This window comes from Triticum dicoccoides, chromosome 6A, assembly GCF_002162155.2.
Source record: "Triticum dicoccoides isolate Atlit2015 ecotype Zavitan chromosome 6A, WEW_v2.0, whole genome shotgun sequence".
Taxonomy (NCBI): domain Eukaryota; kingdom Viridiplantae; phylum Streptophyta; class Magnoliopsida; order Poales; family Poaceae; genus Triticum; species Triticum dicoccoides.
The window spans coordinates 103,245,542-103,267,998 of record NC_041390.1 but is presented as its reverse complement, the minus strand read 5'-3'; the positions used below and the strand labels follow the sequence as shown (position 1 = coordinate 103,267,998).

The 22,457-nt window shown below is 43.7% G+C and overlaps 1 protein-coding gene across 1 annotated transcript; it reads left to right on the top strand.

The window, feature by feature from the left end:
* Positions 1-5,846: 5,846 nt before the first annotated feature.
* LOC119315303 (DNA-directed RNA polymerase V subunit 1-like) lies at positions 5,847-21,817 on the top strand. Its single transcript, XM_037589959.1, has 19 exons — positions 5,847-6,075; positions 6,668-6,758; positions 7,268-7,394; positions 7,503-7,618; positions 7,712-7,768; positions 8,322-8,495; positions 9,271-9,429; positions 9,522-9,677; positions 10,127-11,857; positions 11,952-12,127; positions 12,230-12,305; positions 12,395-12,522; positions 13,885-14,042; positions 15,942-16,216; positions 17,055-17,228; positions 17,302-17,442; positions 18,883-20,360; positions 20,476-20,584; positions 21,002-21,817. The coding sequence occupies exons 2-19, from the start codon at positions 6,672-6,674 to the stop codon at positions 21,554-21,556; spliced, it is 5,877 nt and encodes a 1,958-aa protein (XP_037445856.1). The 5' UTR covers positions 5,847-6,075; positions 6,668-6,671; the 3' UTR covers positions 21,557-21,817.
* Positions 21,818-22,457: the final 640 nt, after the last annotated feature.

Below are 22,457 nucleotides of genomic sequence, written 5' to 3'. Positions count from 1 at the left end.
AGGAAAATTAGAATCAGACTTGGATTGACTGCCATGAGGCCCGAAATTGCAGAATCTGTGTTCGTGCCCTAAAAAGGCATGTAAATACAATTTGGAAAGCTTGAGTCATGTGCTTTCCGAAATGTATACCCGTAGCCCATGATTCGCGGTGACTGAGTCGCAGTCGTCAAAGCAATACGGCGGTTGTTTCTGGCAATTTTCCAAATAGAATAATTTAAGTTAGGAAATATAGAGATATGGTTGCTTTCGACCCCAACACTAGGTTGGATGTCTAGGTGTCTATCTACCATTGTAAGTCGTGGATTTTAGGGTTAGACCATGTTTTGATTAAACCTCTACCAGATTGAACTGCTTTAAGCATTCCTCTGAAATTATATTCCTCTTTGTATCGACTAAGAATATTTATCTACACCAAATTCATTTCGATAGGGTGTATATGTGCTACTGAAAGTCAAGTGCTATCTTTCATTCCATTAGGAATTGCGAGATTGCAGAACCGCTTCGTGGTCGGCGGCTACGTGCGCAAGTGTGTGGTGTTGCGAATATCCATAGGGTTGAAGATTCGTCGCATTGGCAACGAGGAATCAGCTGAAGAGTTTGAGAGCATCTCACAAGTCATCCAACAAGTTCATTATCGACATCATATGCTCACTGAGAAGATTGGGCCACCCCTTATCAATTGGTTATTGACCGGAGAGATGTCTTGGTCATGTCCACATGATTCTTGAACCCGCAGGGTCGCATGCTTAATGCTCGGTAGCGCTAGGGTAGTAATGATATATTAACGTTGGTGACTGAAGGTTGTTTGGAGTCCCTAATGAGATCTCGGATGTCATGAGGAGTTTCGGAATGGTCTGAAGGTAAAGATTTATATATGGAAAGTTGTTATCGGGGTTTCGAAAAAAGTTCGGATTTTTTCGATATTGTACCGGGAAGCTTCCAGAAGGTTCTGGAGGGGTCCAGAAGTCCACCAAGAGTTCCACCACGTCCCATACAGTAGCATGGGCTGTAGGGGGTGCCCTGGCCTTAATGGGCCATGGGCACCAGCCCCTATAAGGCCCATGCGCCTAGGGGTGGAAAACCCTAAAGGGAAGGGCCCTCCTCCCCTCCTTGGCCGCCACCCCCTCCCTTGGATGAGGGGAAAGGGCTGGCCATGTCCCCCATCCTACATAAATAGAGAGGATGCGCAAGGGGCAACCCATCCTTTGACCAAGGCGGACGCCCTCTCCCTCTCCCCCCACCTCTCGTTTGTGTAGCGCTTGGCGAAGCCCTGCCGGAGTCCCACTGCCACCACCACCACGCCATCGTGTTGGATCAGATCTCATCTACCTATTCTCCCTCCCTTGCTGGATCAAGGAGGAGGAGACATCATCGAGACGTACGTTTGCTTAACTCGGAGGTGTCGCATGTGCGGTGCTTGGATCAGATTGGATCGCGGCACGAGTACGACTACGCCAACCACGATTTCTAGATCGTTAACACTTTCGGTCTACAAGGGTATGTACATTCACCCCCTCTCATAGCTATGCATCTCCTAGATTGATCTTGGGTGTTCATAGGAAATTTTTTGATTTTCATGATTCGTTCCCCATCAGTTCTATAAGAAGAAAATCTTAGGAAGTACCATGTTTGTGAAACCAATACAAAGATGACTAGGGAGTAAATTTTTAGTTGGCTTTGTCTTATGATTTGTTCTTGGATTCAAACCAAAGTCTTTTCTTGTGTCGTCTTCATAATATGGTTGACCTAAACTTAATGTGAATCTTGTATCAACCAAAATACCTATATACTACAAACTAGAATCTCGAGGTGGACAACAACTAGAAAAATCGTCGGCATGGGTCACCATTCATCTCCCATATAAAAGCCATGGACCTGAATATGGAAATTAGTCCAAAGTCCTAACATAAACTTATTAAAATTATTAGTCCTCTCATATGTTTTTGCCATTAATCATCAGAACGACTAGGGTACAATGAAGATGCTCTTCCACCTCTGATAGTACCAAACAACATCGACAGAATAAGGGCATGTCAGCTAGGTCTTATTCCCCACCGCTGATGGCGCCATTACCTCACAACCGCTAGCTAGACACATATACTTAACCCTAGCTATAGCCAGGGTAAACAGAGACTACATAGCCACTCAAACCATCATTTGGAATATTACAAAAATGCACCAAAAAAACTTACCATTCTTGTGCCGAGACAGGCGGTTCCAGTCATACATCTACAAGGCGGAACCAATATGACAAGTAATCAGTGGCTACCGGGTATGCTAGAGAATCATTGGATGGGTTCTGTTTGCCAGTTTAAGAATACACTAAATGCTTATAGACACAATCTAGCATAAAGCAATATACAATCATCGAAATGACCCCCGTCATATTCTTTTCACTGTGTTTCATTCCTTCCATGCCAACCACCTATGTTCCATACGTCACCTCTGGCACCCAACAAAAGTTGTGCTGGTACATGCTTTCTAGAGTGAGGTTGATAACGATCGAGGGTAACTAAAACATCATTAAGCAAAGAAAATTGACGTCATTGGCGACGAGGCACCACGAGGACCTCCCGTAGGTGACCCTCCATATATAACAAGCTCATTTGCAGTTCCCGACGAAGAAAACTAGCCTCCTAGTTTTGAAGCCAACGCATAAAAGCTCGGAGGAGCTTTGTTCGATTCCGTTTCCCTCTTCCTCCAAGGCTGTAATATTCCCTCCCACCTCCGATGGTGTCCTTTCACCGCAATTGCTTCTCTTTTCCGGGGTTAAACTCAGATTTTTCTTTGGCACCTCGTCTCATGTTACAAATCTAACTACGAGTACCTTTTGATCTATTTTTATCAAATTTCATATCATTTTACACACAAGTCAATGCCACGAGTAGGTCAATGCCTTCGTGGCAAGACTCTCGTAGGCGCCGGAGGAATCAAGGTTTACCATTTCCCGAATTAGACAGAAGAGTCTATCACGCGGGGGACCGGGCGTCGAGGACACAGTATCATTTATTTATGCATCATTTTGGCGTGTAGAAAAGGCAAACCTCTATCACCCCTTTCCCCCTCCGCTTGAGGGGTGATTAGGGCGAGTCTCCATCCTCGCCATCCACCATCGTTGGCGTTGAGGCCATAGGGCCTCCTCCTTCTCATGCCTCTCTGGTGGTGTAAGGGATGGGAACCCCGATGCTTGAATGCTCGTGCGGTGCTTGGATCAGATTGGATCGCGGCACGTGTAGGACTACGCCAACCACGATCTCTAGATCGTTAACGCTTTCGATCTACAAGGGTATGTAGATTCACTTTCCTCTTGTAGCTATGCATCTCCTAGATTGATCATGGGTTTTTGTAGGAATTTTTTTATTTTCATGCTTCATTCCCCATCAGTTCTATTGGAAGAAAATCTCAGGGAGTACCATGTTTTGTGAAACTAATACAAAGATGACTAGGGAGTGGATTTATAGTTGGCTTTGTCTTATGATTTGTTCTTGGATTCAAACCAAAGTCTTTTCTTGTGCCATCTTCATGGTATGCTTAATGTGGATCTTGTATCAACCAAAATACCGATATACTACAAACTAGAATCTCGAGGTGGACAACAACTAGAAAAATCGTTGGCATGGGACAAAGCCATGGACCTGAATATAGAAATTAGTCCAAAGTCCTAAAATAAACTTATTAAAATTATTAGTCCTCTCATATGTTTTTGTCATTAATCATCAAAACGACCAGGGTACAATGAAGATGCTCTTCCACCTCTGCCAGTGCCAAACAACATCGACAAAACAAGGGCATGACAGTTAGGTCTTATTCCTCACCACCGATGGCGCCATTACCTCACCACCGCTAGCTAGACACATATATACTTAACCCGAGCTATAGCCAGGGTAAACAGAGACTACATAGCCACTCAAACCATCATTTGGAATATTACAAAAATGTACCAAAAAAAACTTACCATTCTTGTGCCGAGACAGGTGGTTTCAGTCATACATCTATAAGGCGAAACCAATATGACAAGTAATCAATGGCTACCGCGTATGCCAGAGAATCATTGTATGGGTTTCGTTTGCCAGTTTAAGAATACACTAAATGCTTATACACGCAATCTAGCATAAAGCAATATACAATCATCGAAACGACCCCCGTCATATTCTTATCACTGTGTTTCATTCCTTCCATGCCAACCACCTATGTTCCATATGTCTCCTCTGGCACCCAACAAATGTTGTGCTGGTACATGCTTTATAGAGTGAGGTTGATAACGATCGAGGGTAAGTAAAACATTATTGAGCAAAGAAAATTGATGTGATCGGCGACGAGGCACCATGAGGACCTCGCATCGGTAACCCTCCATATATAACAAGCTCATTTGCAGTTCCCGACGAAGAAAACTAGCCTCCTAGTTTTGAAGCCAACACATAAAAGCTCGGAGGAGCTTTGTTCGATTCCGTTTCCCTCTTCCTCCAGGGTTGTAATATTCCCTCCCGCCTCCACTGGTGTGCTTTCGTTGCAATTGCTTCTCTTTTTTGGGGTTAAGCTTTTTCTTTGGCACCTCATCTCATGTTACAAATCTAATTGTGAGTACCTTTTGATCTATTTTTATCAAAATTCGTATCATTTTACACCCAAGTCAATGCCACGAGTAGGTCAATGCCTCCATGGCAAGACTCTCGTAGGCGTCGGAGGAATCAAGGCTAGATCAGACGGCTACCATTTCCCGAAATATACAGAAGAGGCTATCACGCGGGGGACCGGTCGTGGAGCACACACAATATCATTTATTTATGCATCATTTTGGCGTTTAGAAAAGGAAAATCTCTATCACCCCTTTTCCCCCTCCGCTTGAGGGGTGATTAGGGCGAGTCTCCATCCTCGCCATTCACCATCGTTGGCTTTGAGGCCGTAGGGCCTCCTCCTTCTCATGCCTCTTCAGTGGTGTGAGGGGTGGGAACCCCGATACCTCGACGCTGGCCCGCCGATAGGTTAGGGTTAGGGTTTCGTGGCGGCGGCACCGGCCCAACGAGTAAGTTTCCTCGACCTTTCCTATCTTCGATGTCGTTTACGGCGCCCTCGATTGCTCCTGGGCTTAGATCCATACTGTCCTTTGTGGACGGAGATGATAGGGTTTGCAAGGCATGTCGAAGCGGTGGCGGTGGCGGCTTCCCTTTGTAGTTTGGTCCTCGGTACGTCCTCTGACGCCGTCGTGAGGCGCGCGAGGAATAATCTAGATCTGACACTTAGATCCGTGACTATTCCGGTTGCGGCGGCTTCTACTTAAGGGCGCTCCGTCCGTGACCAACAACGACGTGCCGAGAAAGACGACGAACCTTCGACGCCATTCCTGGCGATTATCTCGGTGCTTTTTTTCCGTAAAATTACGCGAAGACCGATCAATATTTTTTTTATTTCCTTGGTTGAAACAAGTAGTAAATTTCCTCCATTGCACAGCAACGAGGTCCATGATTTAGCAATTTCGAAACGCCTTTGACGATATGCTACTCCATAATTGCCATGAATATTTGCCAATGTTTGGGGGTGTAAATGTTTTTCGCTATCGCTAGAACTGAATCACTGCCACCGGTCAAGCCAGCCCGGCCCCCAACGGCGCGACCGAGCCGATCCGCACCGACGAGCCTACCCGCCGCCCCACCGACAGGTGGAACCCCTTCTCCCCTGCCCCACCGCCCAGCGAGGAGGGTCAGGTCGTGGGCGTGCAGCGGAGCCGCCGCGCGGGCACGGGCGCGGGCGGTGGTAACCTCACCTGCCACCTGCTCGCCTCTTCTCTCCCCATCTCTCTCTGTGCCTGCCGGAGGGGCGACTGCTCAGTCCCCACAGACACGCGGAACGGCACACCTCCACCTCCACTCCCCCCCCTCCCGCACCCCCTCCCACAGTAAAAGCGCGTCCTCGGCCCCTCCTCGGCGTCTCCGGCCGCTCCGCCGCTGCTAACTCCTCCCATTCCCCTCTCTCCGGCCGCTCCGCCGCTCTAGGGTTTTAGGGCTGGTTCGGGGAAGGCGGGCGCCCCGGCGGCGACGACGACGACGGGGGGACGGCGCCGGCGAGGTGGAGCGTCTGGTAAGCGAGGGGAGTTTTTATTAATCTTGGACCGGGGCTTCGATCCCGCCCCGTCGCCGCAATGCGGCCCGGATTCCGGCGATCGGGGGACTGGCCGGTGGGTCCCCCGGAATGGGGGTTCTTGGGTTTTGGGGGCGGGTTTTGGTCCGTTCATGCCGTTCGCGTCTCCGCGTCTGTATGGAGTGTGGTTTTCGCGGCGTGTTTTGGATTGCTTTTGGCAGGGAAAAAGTCGGGTCTTTTCGCGTCGTTCCTGTGAGTTTTGATGGTTCTTGCTTTCTTGGCAGGGAGAAAAAAAATTCCCCTTTCTTTTCGCGGTCAGTGTAGGGCGCCAGGACATACGGATGTCCCCGGGAGGATCGATTAGTCAGTTCGTTTTGGGTGCTGTGGGTTTCATCTCTGACGAAATTAGTCTTGGATTCATCTGTTTTGGATCTTTTTGGGGGCTTTTGGTTTCTGTTTTTCTTTGGGTTCTTTTTTCTTGGGGGCGTCTCTGGGCCTGCGCCTGGGGTTGTTGCTTATCGCTCATCTATTTATCTATCGATTCATTCTTTTAACTGTATATTATGTGACTGGTTTGTCCCTTCGGTTGCAGAGCGATGGAGGAGGAGGACCAATCGGCAGTGCTGGTCGCCGAAGGTGCCATCAAGAGCATAAAGCTTAGCCTATCCACTGAGGAGGAGATAGTACGTTCTTCTTCTTGATGAATTTACTATCGGATTTGCAGAGATGCATGCTCGACTAAAAAGACTGTCAACGTGATCTCTCAAGTTTGAGAGAGCTGCCTCTGTTTCATGAATATTTGATTGAAATCAGTAATTTTGATCGGTCTGCGAGGTTACTTTGGACAGTCGCAAAAAGTTCTCTGTATTTGCAAGATAAATGCCATGAGAACACCCTGCGGGCTATATGTTATAGATAATATTGAGTTCTGACATTTTCCTTTTTCCTTTTGGGGGATGACTGATACAGGGACATTGTTGTTCCATTAGCTAAGCTATATAAATGTCCATTCATGAACTGGATTACTTACTGTTACATGCTACTCCATCCATGTGTATCAAATGTTTGATTTTTTATGCAATCATTTAACGGCACAGTTTTTTTAATTTTTCATCACCGCTTTTGTTATATTATGGTGAGGACTATTTGTTTTTTTGAACATTACTAATGTGCAAAATTTTGTGTTCTGCAGTGTACCTACTCTATAAATGACTGTCCTGTTACTCATCCTAGTCAGCTTGGGAACCCTTTCCTTGGCTTACCACTGGAAACAGGCAAATGCGAGTCATGTGGTGCCACGGAAAACGGCAAATGCGAAGGTTCTAAAACTACTTCTCATTAGTTTTTCTTCATGCCCCAAACATTGTCCTTTAGCAGTCCAGGACCCCTTTTCTCTTGTTACTAATAAAATCAATATGACCTTCCAGGGCATTTCGGGTTCATTGAGCTGCCTGTACCTGTATATCACCCGTGTCATGTCAGTGAGCTTAGGCAACTACTGAGCATGGTATGTCTGAAGTGCCTTCGTATCAAGAAAGGAAAGGTATGTATTGGTCAAAACAGCTTAATCTTACCATGTTATTCTTCTATACCGATTTCCCTGTTTCGATCTAAATCTTGACATTTCATGTCTCAGGTTAAACAGAAGAATGGAAAGGAAAATGTGTCGGTAACGGCATGTCACTACTGTCGGGTACTTGTCAACCTTAATATATTCTTCTTACGCCTTGAATTTGATAGATGCCATACTTCAAGCAGTAGCCATTTATGCCAGTGTTTTGAATTTGACCTCACTCGTATTTAGTCCAAGTTATATAGGTAGCTGGTCTTTAACTTAACCAGAAGTCCGGTAGGAGAGAGCATATCCCACACCTCTTGTTTTATAGTGTTGGCTTGGTAACCTTGAGTATGATTGCGGGTTCTTCTTGTTCTTTTTTCTTTTTCAAATTGAAGTTATGCACATAGGTGCTAATTGATTGGGAAGTTCTTTTCTTTAGAGAAATGGATTTTGGTATGTGACATATTGTCACCAGAATTTACTGTACTCATAATTCCTCTCATGCTACCTATTCAGAATGCTACTGAAACTTGGAAGATATAACCAACAACCATGGCATCAGAGACTATCACCAGTGCCATTATTTTTATTTAAATCAGTGAATGGCTTCCTACTTTACAGCATGTCACTACGACAAGTGCGATCTGGATGAGTGTCAACTGATGTTTCTCATCTTTATTTCTTTTAGGGTCTCCCGGCACTATATTTGAAGGAAATCAAGACAGAAGATGGTGCATTTCGTTTAGAGTTGAGAGCACCCCCAAAGAAACATATGACAGAACGCTCTTGGGACTTCCTTGACAAATATGGGGGGTTTCACCATGGTGGAGCCTCTCACTGTAGGACATTGCTTCCAGTAGAGGTAATAATTTCACCTTGTTCTGTTTTCAAGATGTTATTGTAGCTTCTTTGGACAGTAAAGATCCAGATACACCCTTTAAGTTTGGGAAGAACTATGCTGTTTGAAACGTTCCGAAAAATCTCAAGAATAGGTGATGTGTGCACAAGAGGTACCGACATGTGAAATATATATTTGCCGGTACCTTTCTTTTTTTTGTTTTTCTGGAGGAGTACCCTATATGGCCAAGGCGTTTGGAGATATGACCGTCGCATTTTGAGGGTATCTTGTACCCTTATCTCAAGTAGTACAACCCGCAGGAATTTCCCAGTACCTTTTGACGCAAGAACACAAATCGCTGATGGGGGCTGCGGATTGTACTAGATCGGACGTCTGAGAAGTGTCGCTGGATAAGACTAGCTGGTGCACATGCCCAGATAGATGTTCTGTTTTTCTGTTTACATATTTACCAGATGAACTACATTTTCTCCCTGTCTTTCCACGTGTGAGGAGCTTTCATCCCTTGATAAGGTCAATTACCTTCGAATGATACATAGGGTGGTATATTCCGGAATGCATTTCTATACAATTACAATCTGTAGGGTGGTATATCCTGGAATGTTAATCTCATGAGTGACATCCATTCTTTACCCCCCAAAACATGGTAATGCCTAAAGTAAGGATCACAGTACCTGAGGCCCAAGGGCTAACAATTACTTGTCCCTTGATTATTTTTTACTGAGTTACCAGTGTTTTTGTATCCAGCAACCTACTATCTCATTCCTGTATTATTTGCCAGGCTTTTAATATATTAAAGAAGATTCCGGATGACACGAAAAAAAAGCTAGCTGCACGGGGATTCATTGCTCAGCCTGGATATGTGATGAAATATCTTCCAGTACCACCTAACTGCCTCTATATTCCAGAATTCACAGATGGGCAGAGCATCATGTCCTATGTGAGTTTTCTTCTGTGCATTTCCTGGATCTTTGTAATTTACTGACTGGTTTATACCTACAATATCCCATATTATTTTGCTTTTTGTTTCAGGACATCTCTATATCTTTGTTGAAAAAGATACTTCAAAAGATAGAGCAAATAAAAAAATCAAGATCTGGTTCCCCAAACTTTGAGTCACATGATTCTGAATCAGCTGATCTGCAACATTCTATTGGCCAATATATACAGCTCAGGGGAACTACAAAGGTATGTGTCATGATTTTGAAGCAAATTATCTAATTATTCATATTTAGATGGTGCATGAATTTTCAGTCAGACTGTTCAAGTTTGCTTCTAAATCATCACCTAGTTAAAAGTTACAGGATTACAATTGGTTCTATGAACAGCATGAATTCTTTTGTGTATTTGACAAAAAGTTAGGAATCTTCACGATATGATTGTGTCTATCCTCTTCTGAGTGTTAGCAAATTTCGACTTTCCATAGAATCATACCGAAGAGCTTTCTGGGCACTTGACCACATATTTTTTATCCATCACCATTAGAGAACTCTGGCACCTTCGCAGTATTCTTGGTAACCATCTCCTAGTGCTTGTTTATCAGAGCCATTTGCATTTATTTTCTGACCAGATTCATTTATGTCTAGTTTAATCGTGCTTCTTTTGATTCATGGAAACTCGACTCTTTTGTTTTGAAGGGTCCTCAAGACGCAAAGAGATTTGCAGTTAGCACAGATTCATCTCATTTGTCAACAAAACAATGGCTCGAAAAGATGAGAACACTTTTTATCAGCAAAGGATCAGGATTTTCATCACGCAGTGTACTTACTGGAGACCCGTATATTGGAGCAGATGTAGTTGGACTGCCTTCTGAAGTGGCAAAAAGAATTACTTTTGAAGAACAGGTTACAGATATCAACATAAATAGATTGCAAGAGGTTGTTGACAAGGGGTTGTGTTTGACTTATAGGGATGGTCAAACAACATATGCAATCACTGTAGGATCAAAAGGATATACCACTCTTAAAGTGGGTCAAACGATCAGTAGAAGAATTGTTGATGGTGATGTTGTGTTCCTTAACAGGCCACCTAGTACTCACAAGCATTCTCTCCAGGCATTTACTGTATACATCCACGATGATCATACTGTCAAAATCAACCCCCTTATATGCTCTCCTCTTGCAGCAGATTTTGATGGTGATTGTGTGCATATTTATTATCCTCAGTCACTTGCTGCTAAAGCGGAAGCATTGGAACTTTTCAGCGTGGAGAAGCAACTGACTAATTCACACAACGGAAAAGTAAATCTCCAGCTAGCGAATGACAGCTTGCTTGCTCTGAAGCACATGTCTTCTAGAACCATGTTAAGCAAAGAATCAGCAAACCAGCTGGCAATGCTCCTGTCGCTTTCTCTTCCTCCCCCTGCTGTGGTCAAGTCTAAGCCATGCTGGACAATCGCACAAATAATGCAAAGTGCGTTGCCAGCAGAATTGACATGTGAAGGGGATAGATTCCTAGTTAGGGACAGCACTGTCATAAGACTGGATATTGACAAAGAATCCGTTCAGGCCTCGTTTTCGGACTTGGTGTCCTCCATTCTTGCTGTCAAGGGACCAGGAGATGCGCTCAAGTTTTTGAATGCGCTGCAACCCCTTCTGATGGAATTCTTGCTTCTGGATGGCTTTAGTGTAAGCCTGCAAGATTTTAGTGTACCCAAGCCTTTGTTGGAAGAAGCACAGGAGTGTATTAAAAAGCAGTCTCTTGTACTGGAGCAGTCAAGGTGCTCGAGTAGCCAGTCTGTGGAAACAAGAGTTGACAACAATCTGAAGGACGTCAAACAACAAATTGCAGATTTTGTCGTGAAATCCTCTCGTCTTGGTCTTCTCATTGACCCAAAGAGTGACTCTTCAGTGTCAAAAGTTGTTCAACAGCTTGCTTTTGTTGGTCCGCAGCTCTACCGCGAGGGGAAGTTCTATTCAAGGTGTCTGGTGGACGATTGCTTCTCAAGTTTTGTCAATAGACACCCACCGATTGAAGATGGAGTTCAACACCCACCAGAGGCGTATGGTCTTGTGCGAAGTGCATATTTTCATGGTCTCAATCCTTATGAGGAGCTAGTACATTCTATATGTACAAGAGAAACTATTGTCCGCTCCTCAAGAGGGTTGACAGAACCAGGAACTCTGTTCAAGAGTCTAATGGCCATCTTGCGAGACGTAGTTATATGCTATGATGGAACTGTGAGAAACATCTGCAGCAATTCAATCATGCAGCTGAAGTACAAAGAAGAAGATGACACAGATTTTCCAAGTGCTATAGCTCCTGGAGAACCGGTGGGTGTCTTAGCTGCCACTGCTATCTCCAACCCCGCTTATAAGGCTGTCTTGGACTCTTCTCAGAGTAATAATACTTCATGGGAGTTGATGAAGGTAACTATGTTGTAAACTAATGTAATCACTATCATATGCATCGGTATCTCAAGCTATGTTGTACCTACTGTTTAACATTTTCTTAAACCAACAGGAAATACTTAAGACAAAAGTTAGCTATAAAAATGATGCGAAGGATCGAAAAGTTATCCTGTTCCTGAATGACTGCTCTTGCCCCAAGAAATTTTGCAAAGAGAAGGCTGCTATTGCAGTGCAGGGTTGCCTAAAGAGAGTCACACTAGAGGATTGTGCCACTGACATCTGCATCGAGTATGTATTTTCATGCCGTCATTCTAGTTACTTCTATACATTCTTTTTAGTATTTGTTGTCATTTGCGCCAAATAGCACGGATATGACATCTGCATTTCCAGGTATAAGAAACAAGTTAGTTTAGATGCAATTTCAGAAGCCACGCCAGCATTTGTTGGCCATATTCATCTTGAAAAGGTATTGTGATGTTTTTTTAGCTTTTCACATACAGGCTGTGTTTTTATAAGTATATATGATGCATATGAATATGTATGCATTTCTTGCAGGCACATTTAGAAAAGATAAACGTTAGCACTGATGAGATTCTTCAGAAATGCCAAGAAGTTTCTGGGAAACATGCCAATAAGAAAGGAACTCTTGGTCACCTGTTTAAAAAGATTACTTTCTCTACTTGGTAAACTTTTTATTCTCTACTCTGCATTGGGTTTTCTGTTACATCTTAGATACCATGGCTATTGCTCAGGACTGAGGTAGGCCTCATTTTAGCTGGTAGTGGTTACTGGATGCTGGTGACATGCTAATTTTGCTTCAGGGTATTGTATACTTGTGTTGTCTTCGATCAAGATGGGTAATGCCTAATATCTCAACATGAAAACTGAATTCTTAATGTTGTCTGTAAATGTTTCCTTCATGTTTTTATACATAGATTCTTTAACATGCTCTCTCACATGCATGTGTACTGTGTTGTAAACACATGCTGTGAATGCCTTAGATGAAGACAAGATGTGGAAGATTATGTTAGGAAGTGAAGTGTTTCGGGATAGGGCGTTACGTCGATGACAAGGGGGAAATAAAAAATCTAACCACCGATTCGGCATCCCAGGATTAAAATTGTCACCTGTGTGTGGGCTAGTGAGATTGACCTATCTGATAAATAACCAACTCAGAATGAAATACTGAGGCGGCGAGTGAGAAGATGGCTAACCTCAATTGTAGCCATATGCACTCTTTGCGACCAAAATATCTTCACTCCATTGAAGTAGTATAGCTGTAACAAAAAAGAAGGGGAAAGGTCGATTCTGTAATGATGAAAATATTTTCCTACTGGATGATGATACTTCATATTCCGCCCAACTGCAAATAATGAAACCTTTTTAGCTGTATGCACAAGAATCAAGTTACACACAAAATGATTTTCTTTCACACGAAATTACTTTACTGCCCTTCAGTGATTCCTACACAAGCTAGCCCTTTCTCTTACATAATCAATTCACTCTTGCTGTTTAAATGTTAATTCCAACCCCTAAACATGACACCAAGGGTATAATAAAGGAGTAATCATTGCCAGTTATAGAATGACTTTATATGGAGAAGTCTAAATGGCTGCATGGACTTATTTGTGATCAGAGGGTTAACTTTGTATTTTCTGCATGTTCTTAGTTTAACATGAGGTTATCTGCTCTATAGCAATGATACTAAAACATGCTTAAGTATGTTAGAATTTTTGTATTTTCTTGTTGTTGCACTATATCCATCGTCTATTTGCTTCCTAGTCAATGCCCAAATCTGTTTTTAGTTATTCATACCAATGAACTGGCACCCTGCACCCGTGTGACTGAAGCTTAATCCATTAATGTCATAATGGGGATTTGTCTTGACACAAGGAGCTTCAGTACATTATCAATTGGGAACCACCTCTTTGTTATGTACTATTCAGTGTTACCACACTTTTGTCTGTTTAACGCGACATAATCTGTGATTGCTGATATTATTAAGGTTGATCTGATGGATATTTTTTCCTCCTTAATCTTGGCAGTGATTGTTCATTTGCGCAGAAGCCGGGTGATGGGAAGGTTCCATGTTTGCAGTTCTCTTTTTCTGAGGACATCCCTATGTTATCTGATTCCGTTGAGAAAGCAGTGAATGTGTTAGCTGATTCTCTCTGTGGTGTGCTTCTGGAGATAATCATAAAAGGTACTGTTAGCTGCAGAAACTAGTCAGCCATGGAAATTTCATTCATTGCATATTCTTAAATTACAGTCTTTTGTTAAAAATAAATTGGTTTCTCCTATCTTACTGGATGAAAGATCTGATGTACTGCACTTTGATTTGTCAACACCTGTCGTATATATATCATGCGTATAGTCGGTAGTCGCCTATTACTGTGTTCTTGGATGAGGCTATTGTTTTCAGTGGACTGGTGGTAGGGCATTCTGAGTTCCTGTGTTTAAGATGCTTAGGGCCAGGTACTGAACTCTGAACACACTTAGGAACCAAAACAGTAAATTTGTGACTAATGTTTTCAAGTGTCTACTCCTTTTGGGTGTCCTCACATGCCCTATTTAGGTGGCCTTTGTTTGGGCTGCAGCTAGTGATTCTAGATTCTAGGCCTTCCAAAATCAAAATCTGAAACAAACACATCAGATTCCTATCGAGCTTCGTAGAATCAATTCTAAAAAATGAACTACCAGACGGGTGAATCCGTAAGCTGCAATTTTGGCGATTCTGCCGATTCTGCAGCTTCCCACAAAAGAAAACGATTCGTCCTGAGCCGTTGCCCCTATTTGCAGTCCAAATTACAACCAAACTGCCACCGCAACCTTATCCAAGCGAACTGTCCCAGCAACTAGTCTCTCCTGCCGCCGCCGCTCTCACCCCACCCACGGTCGTTGCTCGCCCCGTCCTCCTCCCATCTCTTCCGTCCGATCCCGCTACGGACCGCCGCTGCTGGCTCACGCCCCCATCCTCCCGCTGAAAGCACGAGGGGGCAGAGGCGGAGCTTAGTTGAAACAAAACATGGCCGTGGCCCGCCCAATCCACGACCAAAACAGTGAATAATGAAGGCAAAAGTTGGGTCATGTGGGAGAAAAACAATGCGTTCCTTCAGCTTGGCCCGCCCAACAAAAATTGTGTAGCTCTGCTACTGCGAGGGGGGCCATCCCAAGATGGTCTGGCCGGACGTCACCCCGTTGGGCCGAGCATCTGCTGACCATGGATGCCGGCCTCCCACAGGGACTCACCAGTCGTCGTCTCCTGTGGCGCCCATGGGTTCCTGCTGTGCGTCCGCCTCCCACGATCTCTGTTGCTACTCCCTGCGTGGACTTTTACCTGGGATAGCACGAGGCGGGGAAAGCACGGCCGTGGCAATGCTTGCTGAAGCCGTACGTGTGCAGGTGCCTTTCATTTGCATGATCTTGTGAGAAGAATATGAGATCAGTTAATTTGCACCTAACTAGTATACTTGGAAAAACAGCTAATTTGCACTGAATCAGCATATAAACGTCATGCTCAGCATTCAGGGACATTACTGACATTTCACAACCCTTGCAGTTCCTAGAACTATCCAACAGCAGGTAAACAACAACCAGCTTCTGATTCTCAGGAATCCACAACCACAACTGATTTTCAGGAATCCACAGCCAAAGTGATTCTCAGGAATCTGTAGCCCAAACAAAGGGGGCCTTATACCTGCATACTTTGATGATGAATACATATCCTTTTATGCAATAGATGCATGCCATTCAGCTGAGATTTTATAATCGATATTTTCCTTGAAAAAAATGCAAATTTGTCAGTGCAACAATACAACAGATTTGCCAACTAGTTGACATGCAAACGGATGATTGCTGTCTGGGCCTACAGAATAATAGCATGTGTCATGTGGCAATTTGCTGTTCCATTTCATTTTCTGGTCCACTGATTTTTTTGTTGCAATGTTATGCGTAAGAAATTAATGTATATATACTCAACTATCTTTTTCTCCAAGGGGACATTAAAGATTTTATTTAACAATTTTGGTGGTGTTCTACCAGCTTCTTCTCTTAAGTGTGCGAAGGATTCTCCGCTCAAGTTTTTTTCCCATTTGCTCTGCAGGTGATCCTCGAGTTCAAGAGGCTAAAATTACGTGGGTTGGGTCTGATGCAACGTCTTGGGTTAAACATACAAAGAAGATATCAAAGGGTGAGCCTGCAGTAGAAATTATTGTTGAGAAAAAGGAAGCTATGCAGAACGGTGATGCATGGAGAATTGCCATGGATGCATGTATACCAGTCATGAACCTCATTGACACACAAAGGTCAATACCTTATGGTATTCAGCAAGTGCGAGAACTTCTTGGCATATCATGCTCCTTTGATCAAGTTGTTCAGGTTAGCCTTGCATTTATTTGCAAAAGCTTGAGAGTTTTTTTTTGTAAAAACTGAAGTGACAAAGGTTTCAAATACTTGGTAGGAGTCCTGTTTTTTTCCTTAACTTAGGATGATCTTTGCAAAATAATCTTTTTTTCCGAACACAAGTTTGACTGTACCTGTACCACTGGGACTAGCTAAAGTTATTTGGTTTGTTAAATATGGTTTTCCTGTAAATACTGTACTGAAGCTTCGGTAAATATATTAATAAATCAAAGCAAGATTTGGTTTTGGTAAATACCAAACTAATCAAAGTTGATGTAAATTAAAAAATGAGGCATACTTTTAGGAAACATGTAATGTCTGGGTTAAGAGAGAGGGAGGGAGGGGAGTAGGAGAGAGATTGAAGGCAAGGTAGAGAGCTCCGCTGTGGTGTTTTGGTGGGTGGCTAGGCGGCGTGAGTGGCTCTGCCTGTTGGAGAATTTTGCTGTGAGAGGAGTTCGGCAATTGGTTAGAATTTTCTATTTTTATACCAAACTAACCGAGGCCATATGGTTTTTGATTTTCATGCATACCATAAACCAAAACCATACTAAGTTGATGGTTTGGTTCTGTTTTTTGGGTTCAGTTTCGATACTGACATATCGTAAATTTGTCGTTCAATTAAATCTGACATGTATTGCTGCCTAGCGATTTACCTTTCATCCTGCTTGACTCAAGTGTTGTAATATTTATTATGAAAAGCGATTTTGCTACAACTGTTCTGCGGCTGTTGATTTGTGCCGCACCTGTTGTCAACTTCTATCTTTATTTATGCCCTATTTCATTAGATATTTTTCTTGCTTGATCTTTTGTGCAGCGCCTTTCGAAAACCATGAAGACGGTTGCTAAAGGAATTCTGAAGGACCATTTGGTTCTTGTGGCAAACAGCATGACATGCACTGGGAACTTGAATGGGTTCCACAATGGTGGTTACAGGGCGACCTTTCGTTCATTAAAAGTTCAAGTACCTTTTACAGAGGCCACCTTGCTTGTAAGTTCATTTTGAGATTTCCTGATTTGTTTTATCACCACATGCACTATGCTGATTCCCTGATCTTCTGTAGACCCCTATGAAATGCTTCGAGAAGGCTGCCGAGAAATGCCATTCTGATTCATTGGGTTCTGTGGTCTCATCCTGTTCGTGGGGCAAGCATGCAGCACTTGGTACTGGGTCATCTTTTCAGATTCTTTGGAACGAAAATCAGGTAAGCTAGTTTTTCAACCCACTGGAGCTTATGATTCATATCAGTAATCGAGCTTGAGTCAATATTTAGTGGGGGTAAAAAGGTCTTCAGATGGTAGGGCCAATCAAACTATTTTCTTTCTTACTACAAAGATAATAATTTGAATGTTGCTATAAAGCCGTTCCACTGCATGATCCAACCATGTGAAATTACACTTCTATATTTTAACTAGTGGAGTGGCCTGTGCATTTGCACGGCTAGATTGACTACATATTGTAATATATTAAAATTTCACAGTCTACTGCAGAGTGCAGAGGTGACCGACGCATTTGTCACTTGCCTTATTGCACTTGTGTTTTTTATGTACTGCAATTACATACCTCCATATGCTTATATGCATGCGCATCTTACTCCTATTAATTGACTTATTGTTTCTCCATCTGAAGCAATGTAATTATTGATATCTTTACAAAACTACAAAAGGTGCTAGAACTTTTTCGCATCCCTGATATTCAACGCCAAAAGCTGACCACTTAAGAAAAAAGGCCAGCAATGTAAATTTTTGGATTATTACCTTTGGCGCTGTGAGGTCAGAGTGCAAATAATTGGAGCATGTGATAGGCTAGCAAATGCTTTGTTTTCTCTTTTGTGGCATGCATGTCAATAGGTGCTTTGTTTAATGAACACTATTTTCAATATGGTTGGGTTGTGCTCATCTATGAGGCAAAGGCTGAAAGCAATTAAATTCTTCTGTTTTCTAGGAAAGCAAATCAATAAATGCATATACTACATCACTAATTCTGCAGTAAGTCTTGTTGTGTTGGGGAGTCCTTGTTGTGTGTATGTATTATTCTCTTATCTGACTCATGGTTGATGCATACTGATGACCAGTGACCTTGTCGCTGATGCATGCTAGAGACCTTCTCGAGTATGCATGCATGGTTGCCTCTATCCCCATGGCATGATCATATGTCCATGGCAATGAGCTGTGTTGTCGCTGATGCATGGTCTATTGTAAAATATGCTAAACCGATATTTTATGTATTGCTGTAATTGTAAGTTTGTACCTTGGGCTAAACATAGTTCTTGAGGATCTTTCTTATTGCAATCCTGCCACAACTTTCTACTTGTGAGAAACCATCTAGCATATAGACACCAAGATTTCTTTAAATCTCAGCCGTTCTTCTTTGCTTTTTAAATCTTGCCTGTTCATTTTCTATCGTTTAGACACTATTATGAAGATCTAATGGATGTGATCTGTTTAGGTACTATTATGTAGATCTAATGGGTACAATCTGTTTAGGTACGGTTATGTAAATCTAACAGTTGTGATGTACTAATAAATAGATGGTCCACCAGATCAATGGCTCGATGTTTTACTTTTTTTGTTGTAGTTTCTAGTCTATGTCTATTTTTGACACTCTGCTTCTAGTATATAAATAACATATTTGATCATCGCAGCTGAAAAGCAACAAGGAATACGGTGATGGCCTGTATGATTTCCTGGCCTTGGTGAGGACCGACCAAGAAAAGGCTGCTTACACATTCTTGGATGATGTGGACTACCTTGTTGAAGACAACGCAATGGATGATATTTGCTTATCACCGGAAATGGATGGGATCCATGGTATGCCCACTTTTGAAGATGATCCTGAACAGCAAAATACTGAGAAGGACAGCTCATGGGAAAATGGCACAACGGCGGGTGCAAGCTGGGAACAAAATGCAAATGCTGGGAATGATTCTGGTAACTGGGGAGGAGGCTCAACAGTGGAGAATGATTCCACTGATTGGGCAGGCTGGGGCACTGGACCTGCAAATGACAAAAAGATTGTATCCGGAGAACCAGCTGAACCCGACACTTGGGCTGACCAGGGTGCTAAAAAGGATACGGAAGGAGGCTGGAATAATGCAGCTGCAGCTGGTGACACAGGAGCTGCAAAACCAGCAGAGCAAGACAAGTCATGTTGGAATGCGCCCCCAGCAGTGGAGAATGATTCCTCTGGTTGGGGAGGGTGGGGCACTGGAAACGCAAAGGACAAAAATATTGCATCTGAAGGATCAGCTGAAGTCGATACTTGGGCCGATCAGAGTGGTAAAAGGGATACTGATGGAGGTGGTGCTAGCTGGGACAAAATGAAAGTGAAGGATCACAATATGCAGCAAGACCAATGGGGTCATGTGCCAACCCAGAATGTTGATGCACAGGATGATCCATGGGGGAGTGTAGCAGGTGTGGCTCAACCTTCTACCGCAAAGCATATTGATGCACAGAATGATTCCTGGGGGAGCATGGCAGCGAAAGCTCAAACTTATGCAAGGGATGATTCCTGGGGAAGTGTGGCAGCTAAAACTTCCACTGCAGAGCCTATGGACACAAAGAATGATTCCTGGGGAAGTGTGGCAGCTAAAGCTTCTATCACAGAGCCTATGGATGCAGGGAATGGTTCCTGGGGGAGTGTGGCAGCGAAGGCTCAGACTTCTACTGCACAGCAGGAGTCCTGGGGTAATGTGTCTGCTTCACCATCAGATAATGCGTGGGGTGCTGCTCCAGTTTCCCAGGGACCTGATAACTCGGATGCAAAGCAGCCAGATTCTTGGGATGGCTGGGGTTCTGCTGCTCCAGTTTCCCAGGGAGATAGTTCAGATGCAAAGCAGCCAGATTCTTGGGATGGCTGGGGTTCTGCTCAAGCCGATGACTCGAGTACTGATAAATGGAAGACCAATGCTTCTGGCAACAACAAAGGCTGGAAAGCAGATGGATGGGAGGCCAAAGAAAACCGGAGGGACCAAAGAGACAATCCAGGCAGGCCCCAAATGAGACCTCCTGTTGAGAGGCCACCAAGACCACGGTACGAACTGCCAGCTGAGGCGAAAAAGGTTCTACAAGAAATTGAACCCATTGTAACAATGGTCAGAAAGATCTTCCGTGAATCAAGGTAAATCATCTCACAGTTTACTTGTTTGCTTTGTGTGCTTCATGGTTGCCAAACAGTTATTTTGTTTATACCATCTTAAATATATTTGTTTTTGCCATTATCTTAAATGTTGCAGTGATGGCATAAGGCTTCCCCTGGAGGATGAAAAGTTTATCATAGAAAAAGTTCTGGAGCACCACCCTGAAAAGGAAAAGAAGGTGTCTGGTGAAATTGATCATATAATGGTATGGATTCTTGTGCTACCTTTTGCCTTCTATATATATATTTTTAGTTAAACACCTTTGCTTTATTCTGAAGACTTAAATCCCTGAGTTGTTGAGATGAGCTGCTCCATCTCTCTAAAAACTTGGCCACCTGCTGACTGCACTTGCCTGCTTGCCACAAAATAACTACCACCTGACAGTCTGTTTTTGGCACCACTCGCTGATAGCCCTTCTCAATGGCTAGCATTAAGCCATGAGTTTCTGCAGTTGTTGGATCAACAATTCCTTAGTATTTCGTTTCAAGCAGCCAAGAGTTGTCCTTCAGCATTCTGAGCTACTGTCCCGATCTGGCAGCTCAACCCTGAGATGGAATGTGTTATTGTCTGACGCATCATAATAAAACATGCAAGATCTTAACGGCCTCGTTTGATTTCGCAGGTCAACAAGCACCACGTTTTCCAGGACAGCCGGTGCTTTTACGTGGTGTCATCAGATGGGACCCAAACAGACTTCTCATACATCAAGTGCATGGACAACTACGTGAGGAAGAACCACGAGGAGCATGCCGAGCTCATCTGTGAGATGCACTTCAAGAAGCGCAACCGCGATCGACCACCAACGGTCGACGGAGGCGCGGCACCAGCCACTGAAGCCGGGGCGTCTCAGCCGGCTCCAGGCGAGGACTTGGAAGCCGCTCTGCCAGGCCCGCCGCCAGGAACTCCACCTCCGTCTGCGATCACCCAGCAGGAGACTCCAGCTTCTCCGGCTGCGGCTCCAGAAGATGATCTGCCTCTGCCTCCTCCCCCTCCACTGACCCAGCATGAGGAGGATGGAACGCCAGAAGATGATCTGCCTCTGCCTCCTCCTCCTCCACTGCCCCAGCAGGAGGCTGGAGCGCCAGGTTCAGCGCCAGAGGCAGGAGCCGTCGATGACAAGTGGGCAGGAGGTGGCGATGACAAGTGGGCGGGAGGCCCGGATGACAAGTGGGTCTAGTGGTTGCTTAGGGCGTGGAACTGAACTGAACTGAACTGGTTGTACATAGATGCTCGTAGCGTCCCCTGCTGAAAAACCTTTCTGCTTGCCCTGACAGACTTGATGTAGAGGGGTAGTGGCGGTAGCCGTTGTTAGACCTGATGATGGGCTTCGTTTCCTGTCGTATGCGATGCGTCTTCTGGATGAACCCTGTAAATTCTGGGAGGTCGCCCCGTGTGCTGCCTATGGTAATCGCGACTAGTTTCGACCCTTGTTTGATCTCCTTGGTTTCTTGTTGGCGTGGTGTGTTTGTTTACTTCCTCCGTCTCTTTTTCTTTTGGATCGTAATATCTGGGGAATGTCTTCTCGGAGCGTTCTCCCCCGTGAACCCATGCCAAATAAAGTACAGTTGCCACGGCAATTTTGTAAGAATGGCTAAGTTCGGAGGTGAAAACTGCCTGAGCAGAAAAATGCCGTTCGTTCGATGGTGATTAGATGGCTTTGGAGGTGTTTCCTAGAACCTCCCTCTCAGAATATGTTCCCAGCTATCTTTTCCGTTTCTTTTTTACTTTGGCTTACAAGATTTTTCTTAAATTAAACTTTGTAATTTTTTTATCAAATTTATATTAGAAAGTATCAATTGATTCCATGATGCATCTGATGATGTTGATATGATCTTGTAAATGTTCATATTTTTTTCTTCTATAATCTGGTTACAATTTGAAATTTGATTCAAGGCAACTTATATTCTGAATAAAAAGAAACAGGAAAATATTGTCCGTTAATGCTTGCAAATGAGATTTGTGTTACACTATGGCCCAAGAGAAAGTTTTCTCTCAGAAATGAGTTAACCAGTGTGTCTTGTACTCCCTCCTTCCCTGAATAGATGGAGTATAGTTCCGTTAAAAAGTCAACTGTTTCT